Source organism: Poecilia reticulata, chromosome 22, assembly GCF_904066995.2.
Source record: "Poecilia reticulata chromosome 22, P_reticulata-male-v2, whole genome shotgun sequence".
Lineage (NCBI taxonomy): Eukaryota > Metazoa > Chordata > Actinopteri > Cyprinodontiformes > Poeciliidae > Poecilia > Poecilia reticulata.
Window position 1 is genome coordinate 6,080,786 of NC_088851.1, and position 12,136 is coordinate 6,092,921.

Below are 12,136 nucleotides of genomic sequence, written 5' to 3' on the forward strand. Positions count from 1 at the left end.
ATCTGGTAATATGTTATGAGAAATCCTTCTATAATATTGCAATTCAAATAATTGTTGTGTTTTGACCCAAACTTTGGGAGTCACCAATCTAACGCCTTGCATGAACTGTCCACTTTGGAAGCAACACTGATTGACCCGACGAGGGTCCCCGTTGTCAATCAGTGTTGCTTCCTAAGTGGACAGTTTGATTTCACAGAAGTTTGATTTACTTAAGAGTTATATTGTGTTGTTTAAGTGTTCCCTTTACTTTTTTGAGCAGTGTATATATATATATATATATATGTCACTAACACCTCACAGAACTGGTTCTGTGAGGCCACGGATGTTAAGACTAGGAAGCTACTAACCATGCATGGAGGGTTCCACCCCAAATCCAGCACCCTGAGACTGTACACGAGCCGTAAGGAAGGAGGCAGAGGACTAGTGAGTGTGAGAGCCACTGTCCAGGATGAAACATCCAAGATCCATAAATACATCAAGGACAAAGCCTCAACAGACGATGTGCTCAGCGAATGTCTCAGGCAATGGGGAACAGAAGACAAGGTGCTGGAAGTACCATCATGGGAGGACAAGCCCCTACATGGGATGTACCACCGACAAATAACTGAAGTGGCTGATGTCAGGAAAACCTACCAATGGCTGGAGAAAGCTGGACTCAAGGACAGCACAGAGGCTCTCATCCTGGCCGCCCAGGAACAGGCCCTAAACACCAGAGCAATAGAGGCTCAGATCTACCACACCAGACAAGACCCAAGGTGTAGGTTGTGCAAGGAGGCCCCTGAGACAGTCCAGCACATAATAGCAGGGTGCAAGATGCTGGCAGGGAAAGCGTACATGGAACGACATAACCAAGTGGCGGGCATAGTGTACAGGAACATCTGTGCAGAATATGGACTGGAAGCCCCAAGATCAAAGTGGGGAACACCCCCAAAAGTGGTGGAGAATGACCGAGCTAAGATCCTGTGGGACTTCCAGATCCAGACAGACAAGATGGTAATGGCGAACCAACCGGACATTGTGGTGGTGGATAAAGAACAGAGGAAAGCCGTTGTGGTGGATGTAGCAATACCAAGTGATTACAACATCAGGAAAAAGGAGCATGAGAAATTGGAGAAATACCAGGGCCTCAGGGAGGAACTGGAAAAGACCTGGAAGGTGAAGACCACAGTGGTGCCTGTGGTCATTGGGGCCCTCGGGGCAGTCACCCCCAAACTGGAGCAGTGGCTCAAACAGATCCCAGGAACAACATCAGACATCTCAGTCCAGAAATGTGCAGTTCTAGGCACAGCCAAGATACTGCGCAGAACCCTCAAGCTCCCAGGCCTCTGGTAGAGGACCCGAGCTCAGAGGATGAAACAGACCACCCGCAGAGGGTGAGAAGGGAATTTTTTTTTTTTTTTTATATATATATGTCACTAACACCTCACAGAACTGGTTCAGTGGAAGGTTATGACTGACAGCTAATAAATGTTATTATTAGGTGAATAGTTTCAAAATGTTTTCTTTCATGATCTTTGCTTCTCTAACACAAATGGTCTCCAGGCGATCAGGAAGCAGTTTAAGCTGAGATATCTCTATAGATCACCAGCGCCATCTATTGGAAAGTGAAAAAGGAATGATTTTCTTTACATCCTCCCAACACTTGAAGTAAAATGTACTTTTTTTTAGCTCTTGCATTTCCTCACATCACTGCGTTTGCTAACAGAATAGAAATTCACACCACTGTTACTAACTTCTAAACTCTTTACATTGATATTTCAGGTCTCCATGTTTTCTTTGACCAAGTATTTGATTTGAGGAATCCCTTCTTGCTACTCACAGCACAATAATGGTCTTTGTCTCTGCAGTCTCTGCAGTCTGCTCTACAGAACCACATCAGATCTCAGGTTACTGAGTTAAATCCTGGCCATGACCTGTGACAAGAAAACCTAGAGTTTATCGTAATTATGTGTTGAATTATTTAGAAAGTGGCGTTAGGTTTTTACAGCATTCAGGAAAAACACAATCTCGTCTGCATAGAGTAAAATACTGCTTTAAATTATTTATATATGTGGCCATTTTTTGTTTTTATCGGATGATTTACTGGATTATTTTTTTAAATCATATTGTGTTGTCTATTGTATCTTCCAGCCACAATAACAGGACTATCTCGACTGTATATAATGGATGTGTTGCACGGTGGCCATTTTGAATGTTAATGTTTTAACTTGCAAAAGATAGTAAAGTTGAAGCCATTGCTTTGCAGTAAGAACCAATTTCAGTGCTTGATTAAATGTTGGTGAGAACGTAGCTGCAAGTGAAAGCAACTGAAGTGAAAAAAAAAACCCCAAAGCAGACACACACAACTGTGAAATGAGGAGGTTCTTGTATTGAGGAGCAGAGATCTGCAGCACTGTGGTATCTAGCAGCACAGAAGTAAACTGCACTGCTGTTCAGGTTGAGATTCTTAATAGTTAGTGTGCAGGTTTCTCCTTTATTTGCTCCTCCATCAATCGCCACATCCACGTCTTTTTCTGGAGTTCCACCGCCTCCAAGTAGGTATCCCAGGAAATGCAGGTCTCTCCCTGATTGCTTATACCAGAGGATTCTGTCGAAGTTTTGCTCATGTGAGCAATGAATTTTGACTTCCGTGTCTGGAGGTGACGCATAAATGTCCGTTGGACGCTGATGGACATTGTCACTTTGAGAAGAACCTGTCGGAAAAAGTTTACGAAACAACTGTGAAATCAGAAAATATCACAACAGATTTGGAAAGCAGAAAGAAAAAGCTGGAAACTATGTTTAAAAAGTTGAAATTACCTGAAACTGGGAAAGTGATTAAGCTGAGGCTCATTAAATAGATCAGCATGTTTTATTCTTTTGGTTAAATTTAGATATGTGTAGAGTGAGAGTTCCTTAAGTGTGTCTCCAAGTCTAATGATTTAGTTGTGTCCTTGTTGAAGGTGGGGTCAAAGTTGATCCTCCTCCTCTTAGGTTATCCGCCTCACTGAACTGGTTCATATAAAGGTCTGACTGAGGGTCCGATGCCACAGAATAAATGTGAATCAATAACAGACAAGGAGAGAAAACATAGATAAGAGCTGATGAATGCAGCTGCATTGGCGGTTTTTTGGAAAACCACAGCATTTCGGTAGGAGAAAAAAAAAAAACATCTGAGTGAGTTTTTGTAAAGACCAGAAGAGATTTCTGTCACTGTGCTTTGCTAGCAGCACAGTAATAAACTGCGCTGTGTTCTCGTTCCACTTTCTGGATGAGCAGAGAGCCGTTCTTTGCACCACTTCCTCCCAGATCTCCATGGAGGCTGAAACTCTTGTTGAATAAATCCTCCATTGTGGCAGCTTGGAAGTTCAGATATCCGATGAGATTCAAGGAGGTTTTTCCAGGTTGTCTTTGATACCACAGCATCATTCTGAAGTCGGTTTTGTCGTGGCTGCAGAAAACCTGGACATTGTCTCCGGGATTTCTGATGAGGTCAGAGGGGGACTGACGGACCTCAAGACCCAGAGCAACACCTGGACACATGGAGGAAACGTTTAGATAAATAATTCAGAGAAAGGAAGGAAGAAAGAAAGAAGGAAAGAAAGAAAGAAAGAAAGAAAGAAAGAAAGAAAGAAAGAAAGAAAGAAAGAAAGAAAGAAAGAAAGAAAGAAAGAAAGAAAGAAAGAAAGAAAGAAAGAAAGTCTAAAATGAAGGTATAGAAATTCACTATTTTTTTACCTGTGACACACAAACAAAACAGTAAATAAATCATGTTAACTGCCTCTTAAAAAGAGTTACTCTGAACGGTTTAAGAATGATAAATATTTAACAGTATAAATCAGATTTGTCTGATCCTGTTATGAAACCATTGAGCTAATCTTTAGCTGAGATAACTGAGTGAAGAGTCAAACCCGATGGATGACAGATGACATTAAAACAAGATGTGGGCGGAGCTTAATGAAACCGTGCTTGTAAATGATTATGACCAAATTAGACATTTGAATGAAGAAAAGTGGGTTTGCTGTTGTTGAATAGCTAGTTTCCCAGTTGTACGTTGTAGTATATTCAAGCTTTATGCCTATAATAATATCACTAATATGTGAACAGAAAGCCATTCTTTGTTTCTCTCTATCTTCAGTAACATTGAATGTTTTATATTTCATGGTTTTGTAACACACACAGCCAGGCCCTTTTGTACACCCAGTGTGTTTCAGATCTTGGTCTCCAGGAAATTTAAATCAGAAAAATCTTAAAGAGTTCCAGCGCCATCTAGTGGAAATATAAGCAAAAACTATTTCTTCTACACCTTCCTTATAGTTGATATAAAACTGTATTTTGCTGTTGCGTCTCACATTAGTGTGTTTGCTGACAGCTCAGGAATACACACCACTGACATCATTCCATGAATGTTTCACAGCTTCAGTCTCACTTTCATCTCTGACTCCTGAGTGTTTGGTTGCTGTCACATCCTGGCAATGACCAAAACATGTGGCCTTTACAAAGTGGCATTAGGTTATTGAAGAATTCAGAAAAAACACAATGTCATCTGCGTAGAGTGAAATTTGACTGTCATATATCACTATCATGCGAAAACTTTGAGTTTTCTTTCAGTGGTTACTGGATTATTGAAGCACCCTCTTATATCTTCTAACCTCAAAAACACAAGTTTATATAAGAGAAGCATCAACAGTGGCCATTTCCAATGTTCATTGAAATAATTGAACTTTCTGCTGTTTATAAAAGATTTTTCACCACAACAACACAAAACCACACCAAGTGTTTTTGGTTTCCGGTGCAAATATTTCACTTTGTAACATTTCAACAAGACTTATGAACTTTTTTTAAGTCAGTCATTTCTTAATATTGACGAAAAATTACTAGTTCCACTGGCAGATGGAAAAATGGGAAAAATGCCATGTTATGAGTGAAATGATCTTGTACTTTTTCATCAATATTAAGGAATTGTTGACCAAAAACAAGCTGCTATATCTTGCTGAAAAAAATACTTGGAAGTTAGTTTAGTGAACTGGGATGTTTCTACTAGAAAATAGACTAAAAGATTTGGCAATATTTTGTGTTTTTGCAGTGTAGGAAGGCTTAGCCTGTTGTTCTGGTGTAAAAACTTCCTGTTTCAATCTGTGATTAAATGTGAGAATGCAGCTGCAAGGGGATTCAACTGAAGTTAAAAAAACAAACAGATCTGAAACAATGAGGTTTTTGTATTAGGGAGCAGAGATATGCAGCACTGTGGTATCTTGCAGCACAGAAGTAAACTGCACTGCTGTTCAGGTTGAGATCTTTGATTTTTAATGTGCACTTTTCTTCTTTGTTTGCTCCTCCAAGAATGTCCACCTTCACATCTTTCTCTATAGTGCCACTCCCGTAGTACATGTACCCCAGGAGCTGCAGGTCTCCATCTGACTGCTTGTACCAGAGGATTTGGTTGAAGCTATTGTCGAAATGTGAACAATGAATTTCAGCTTCACTGTCAGAAGAAGATTTAAACATGTCGGCTGGATGTTGCTGGACTTTGTCGTTTGGAGATGAGCCTGTGGGAAATCAAATAAAACTTATGAAACAGATGCAAACTCAAAAACATTTTGTAGTAAACTGACATTTTAAATCTTAAAGATTTTACCTGAAACCAGGAGATTGCTTAAACTTAAGCAAAGCGAAAAAAAGATGACCATTTTCTTGCTCTCCAAACAATGATAGTTAAACTAGAGTATTCTTTGGTAAATAACAATGCCACTGATGTAATTCACACTTTCCTTACTGCATCAGAATATATACTGATTTTTGTTTCTTCGTTTGAAGGAAGCATCAGATTATCCTCCTCCTCCTTGTATGTTATATAACTGACGTCACCAAAACCTCTTAGAACTGGTTCAGTGTCGCGATCTGACTGAACATGTGCTGCCACCTACTGGCCACAACTAAAATATACAGAGAGGGAAAATGTTTTATGCATAGCACTGCAGGAAACAACACTGTATGTGGACAGTAACATCAGGCTGCTTCACCAGCACATTATGGTTGGATTCTACTGGACTTTTTAACAATTTGAACCTGCTTATAAATTGCCTTTTTAGTCACTCTAGGTAAAAAGATGAAATATTATTTCTCCACTATCAGTTAGTTACCACATGGTCATGTTCTTATCTCTGAAAACACACTTGGCCATATTTATTTGGATTTTTATATAAATTCCCTCATTACAAGAATGGTTTTACTTATCAAAAACAGGAAAAGATTTAGCATATAATAATTCTTCATGAGATCAAATCGAAGTTCTTTTCATTAACTTGTTTTTTTTTTAAATTTAAGTCTTATCCAAAGGGGGAAAAAATTGTGGTCATAGATGAAGCTAATTAAATAGATCAGCATGTTTTCTTCTATTGGTTAAATTTAGATATGTGTAGAGTGAGAGTTTAAGTTCAAGTCTAATGATTTAGTTGTGTCCTTGTTGAAGGTGGGGTCAAAGTTGATCCTCCTCCTCTTAGGTTATCCGCCTCACTGAACTGGTTCACATAAAGGTCTGACTGAGGGTCCGATGCCACAGAATAAATGTGAATCAATAACAGACAAGGAGAGAAAACATAGATAAGAGCTGATGAATGCAGCTGCATTGGCGGCTTTTTGGAAAACCACAGCATTTCGGTGGGAGAAAAAAAAACATCTGAGTGAGTTTTTGTAAAGACCAGAAGAGATTTCTGCCACTGTGCTTTGCTAGCAGCAAGGTAATAAACTGCACTGTGTTCTTGTTCCACTTTCTGGATGAGCAGAGAGCCGTTCTTTGCACCACTTCCTCCCAGATCTCCATGGAGGCTGAAACTCTTGTTGAATAAATCCTCCATTGTGGCAGCTTGGAAGTTCAGATATCCGATGAGATTCAAGGAGGTTTTTCCAGGTTGTCTTTGATACCACAGCATCATTCTGAAGTCGGTTTTGCCACAACAACACAAAGTGTTTTTGGTTTCCAGTGCAAATAACTGACTTTGTAACATTTCAGCAAGACTTAAGAGCTTTTTTTTAAGTCAATCATTCCTCAGTATTGGTGAAAAATTACTAGTTCCACTGGCAGATATATTTCACTTATGGTGAAAACTTATGAGTGAAATGATCTGCCAGTGGATCTTGTACGTTTTCATCAATATTAAGGAATTATTGACCAAAAACAAGCTTCTATATCTTGCTGAAAAAAATACTTGGAAGTTAGTTTAGTGAACTGGGATGTTTCTACTAGAAAATAGACCAAAAATATGTGGTAATATTTTGTGTTTTTGCAGTGTAGGAAGGCTTAGCCTGTTGTTCTGGTGTAAAAACTTCCTGTTTCAATCTGTGATAAATGTGAGAATGCAGCTGCAAGGGGATTCAACTGAAGTTAAAAAAACAAACAGATCTGAAACGATGAGGTTTTTGTATTAGGGAGCAGAGATATGCAGCACTGTGGTATCTTGCAGCACAGAAGTAAACTGCACTGCTGTTCAGGTTGAGATCTTTGATTTTTAATGTGCACTTTTCTTCTTTGTTTGCTCCTCCATCAACGTTCACTTTAACATCTTTCTCAATAGTTTCACTCCCTGCATACATGTACCCCAGGAGCTGCAGGTCTCCATCTGACTGCTTGTACCAGAGGATTTGGTTGAAGCTATCGTCGCTATGTGAACAATGAATTTCAGCTTCACTGTCAGAAGAAGATTTAAACATGTCGGCTGGATGTTGCTGGACTTTGTCGTTTGGAGATGAACCTTTGGGAAAACAAATAAAACTTATGAAACAGATGCAAACTCAGAAACATTTTGTAGTAAACTGAAATTTTAAATCTTAAAGATTTTTACCTGAAACCAGGAGATTGCTTAAACTTAAGCAAAGCGAAAAAAAGATGAGCATTTTCTTGCTCTCCAAACAATGATAGTTAAACTAGAGTATTCTTTGGTAAATAACAATGCCACTGATGTAATTCACACTTTCCTTACTTCATCAGAATATATACTGATTTTTGTTTCTTCGTTTGAAGGAAGCATCAGATTATCCTCCTCCTTGTATGTTATATAACTGACGTCACCAAAACCTCTTAGAACTGGTTCAGTGTCGCGATCTGACTGAACATGTGCTGCCACCTACTGGCCACAACTAAAATATACAGAGAGGGAAAATGTTTTGTGTGTAGCACTGCAGGAAACAACACTGTATGTGGACAGTAACATCAGGCTGCTTCACCAGCACATTATGGTTGGATTCTACTGGACTTTTTAACAATTTGAACCTGCTTATAAATTGCCTTTTTTAAGTTAGTTTAGGTAAAAAGATGAAATATTATTTCTCCACTATCAGTTAGTTACCACATGGTCATGTTCTTATCTCTGAAAACACACTTGGCCATATTTATTTGGATTTTTATATAAATTCCCTCATTACAAGAATGGTTTTACTTATCAAAAACAGGAAAAGATTTAGCATATAATAATTCTTCATGAGATCAAATCGAAGTTCTTTTCATTAACTTTTTTTTTATTTAGTCAGATTTTTCTTTTAAATCTTATCCAAAGGGGGGGAAGAAAGAAATAGTGGTCAGCTATGAATAAAAAGACAGTCTTAAGCATTTTAATTGAATTGAATTGAATTGAATTGTGGGTAAATTCAGGCGTTGCAAAAGTAAGTAAAAGCATATAGACACAATAGTATAATAATAAGAGACTGTAGAGCACATGTGTCAAACTCGTGGCTGGGGGGCCAACACTGGTCTGCCTGAGCATTTTTTGTGGCCCTTTAAAATAGATTAATATGTTCCTCCAGTTTTCCACAAATCCACAAAATTCACAAAAAATCCAAAAATTTTCTGTTTTTCATTGCAAATTTTTCTCAAAATTGGCCAAAAACACTGGATTTAAGTGACTGCTGCCTCAGCCTTACTTGATGATGTGACATTATACTTCATGACCACTACATCGATTAATAAAAAGTCACTTTTAATATCGAACATTAGTGCAAATATGGTAAAAATATTTCACAAATGTTTCTAAAAAAAATCTAATTGTTTTTGTATTTTTAATTTTTCTTAAATACAAAAACAATCAAGATCCTGGAGGGACTGATCAGTGTGAAAACTATATTCACACTGATCACATATATATCAATATTTTAAGAAACAGTTATTGACTGTTAACCCCCCTCCTCCCCCCCCAGCTATTTATTGATATTTTAACAGTTTAATGGGATTTATCAAAACATTCTGGCGCAACCGGCCCTTTAAGAACATTAAAATTTTTGATATGGAACATAAACATGACTGTCAGGTTAATTGGCCTCTCCAAATTGCCCCTAGGTGTGAGTCTGTGTGTATGTGGTTGTTTGTCCTGTGTGTCTCTGTGTTGCCCTGCGACAGACTGGCGACCTGTCCAGGGTGACCAAGCCTCTCGCCCGGAACGTTAGCTGGAGATGGGCACCAGCAACCCTTCCAACCCCATTAGGGGACAAGGGTGTGTCTCCCCCTGCTGTCCAAACACAGTAAGCTTCTGTTGCCTGTGAGGGTTTTTGTTCAGCCTTCTTGCCGTCTGCACCACTGTGCTGAACTCACGGCGCAGAAGTACAGGCCTTCATCTGCCGGCTCCAGGCTCTTCACCGTCAGCGCTCCGCTCTCAGCCTTCGCTTTGGTGGCTGAAAATTTCTCCTGGCTGAAGCTCCCGAAGTCGTGCTTGCTGCTGCCCGCCGTGGTGAAGACGACGAGCTCCATCGTTTTCCCCGGCAGCTGCCTGAACCAGTACATCTGGAAGTACAACTCGCCCTTTTTGTGGCTGCAGTCGATTGTCGCGTCGTCACTCTTGTTCTTCCATAAAACGGCGGGCTGGGTGACATCACTCCCACCAGCAAAACCTGTGTGCATGATGAGGTAAATGCTGCACATAAATAAAGATGTGACTGTCATAAAAGCCTTTTAAATTGAACGTCACCTGAAATCCACAGGAAAGAGGCCAGAAATTGCAGAAGTTGTTTTCTGAAGAGTTTATTCATCTTTCATAAAGTCCATCTGTCTGAGCAGCAGAGATAGAAAACCTGCAGGAAGGAGGAGGTTCACACCTTCAGTCTAAAACTCATCTAGAGGACGGAAAAGAGATCCGCCCCGTTCCTGCATTTCCTGTAGATACCTAAGAGTTTGCTGAAATATTAATCCAAAAGAAAAGGATTCAGAAAAAATACTTACTATAGAAAATGTTTCACATTTTTTGAAAGGTTTTTCCCTCAGCGAGAGACTCAGTATTATCATCATTTATTCATTTCTGGGTTTAATGTGTGTGTTTTACTTTTTTTTGTAATGAGTAACAAGTGATATGTTAACATTCATTCATTCATTCATTCATTCATTCATTCATTCATTCATTTATTTATTTATTTATTTATTTATTTATTTATTTATTTATAAATAAACAATAAAAGATGATTTTTTTTTTTTTGCCAAAAAAAGTAATAAAAATGAAAGAAAGACTTAGGCCATTATTTTGGGAAGGTGACAAAATAATGTATGAAAATTTGGTGTCCATGTGAACTGAATATCTTCTTGCTTTAGAACTTTATTAAAATTAAAGTTCATAATTACAGCTTCATTTTCAAATTGTGTATTCATACAGGGAGGTTGCATGTTTGTTTTTTTTTATTGATACTTAAAACTACAGATGTGAACAAACTGGTTGGCGCCTCTGGAAAAAGATCGTTGTGAATTGGCGCTGCATAAATGAACAGAATTGAATTTGTGACTCATTTTCTATTCTTATTTCAAATCTTTCTGCCGTTTCAAATCCCCTCGCTGAGTTGTGGACTTTCATATCGTTCTCAGAGAAACTGACCCACAGCTTCACACTGGCCAAGAAGAACCTTTTCCACTTAATCATGAATTTAATTGAAGTGTTTCTGCATCTTTTTTTTTTTTTAACATGGGGACCAAAAAAATTGCACTTAGCTTTGCATCTGATTAACCTGCCAAAGCAGTTTGTCGTATCCCAGTCTGACCACAGGAGGAAACTGGTGAGAGAATCAGGCTGCAGGTGTTCTGTTGGTGACTGATGGGGGTTTTTGCATTGACTTTCAGTAAAGCTGCAGCACTGTGCGTATCTGGCAGCACAGAAATACACGGCGCTGTCGTCTGCTGTCAGATCAGACACAGTGAGGTCCGAGTGCGTGCGCCCGTCTCCTTCAAAGCTGATTGTTTTCTTCACATCTCGTTCAACAGTGACATAGTTGAGATTCAGATATCCCAGGAGCTGCAGGGTTCTGTTCTCGTCTTGTTTGTACCACAGAATCACGTCGTGGTTCGGGATGCTGTGGGAACATCTGATCTCTTTGTCCACAGATTCCCCAGTTTTCTTAATGATGGAAGGAGGAGTTTGGCCGACATGTTTGGAGTCAGAAGCTCCTGTAGAGAAGCAGAAAAATGTTTTTAAAAAAAAGGAGACATTTTCATCTTTGTTTTATCTTGTCTGGAGAATGCTTTTTTTTTTTCTTCTTCTTACCGTTGATTACATGTAAATATGAAAAAGTAAACATGAAAACCATGAAGATCATATTGAAGCAGCCGTGATGTGATCCTCTGGGTTTAGCAGCTCTTGTTGCAGGTCCAGTCTGTTTAGCAGCAGGATCAGGTTCTGGATGTGACGACAGGGGAGGAGTCAAAAAACACGACGGCATCACTGAGTCTCAGATAGAGAAGAAACAGGAAACACAAATGTGGAGATTGCAGGAACTTTTATTCTTTTCAGGGTTTTTTTTTTTTTTTTTATTAAAGTGGCAGTATGTAACTTTTATTTTTTTTAAAAACCTCAAACAAACTGTTTTTTACATATTTGTTAAAACTGTTAGCTACTTAGACCTATCAAGATTTGGATTTGGAGTGGGCGTGGCTTACACATGGGAATGATTGACAGAGCTAAATCCCGCCTTCTGGTTCTGATTGGTTGTTTCGAGTTGGCACCGGGAACAGTGGCAGAAGGCGGAGGAGCTTGATTGTTTTTTTTCCCACAAATTGTCTCATACCATACTGTCGCAACATAGTAACACTTTCAACAAATATGTAAAAAAAACATGTTTCCTAAGTTACTCCAGCTTTAAGACATGAGCAAATATTTTTCAATCTAGTAGCCTACAAACACAAAGGTTTTCCCAC

General features: G+C 38.9%; 1 gene segment (V, D, J or C); it reads right to left on the reverse strand.

The window, feature by feature from the left end:
- Window positions 1-9,202: 9,202 nt before the first annotated feature.
- Window positions 9,203-10,218, reverse strand: LOC145549991 (T cell receptor beta variable 7-2-like). The segment is given in 2 exon segments: window positions 9,203-9,855; window positions 9,933-10,218. Coding segments are annotated over 2 exon segments (396 nt in total).
- Window positions 10,219-12,136: the final 1,918 nt, after the last annotated feature.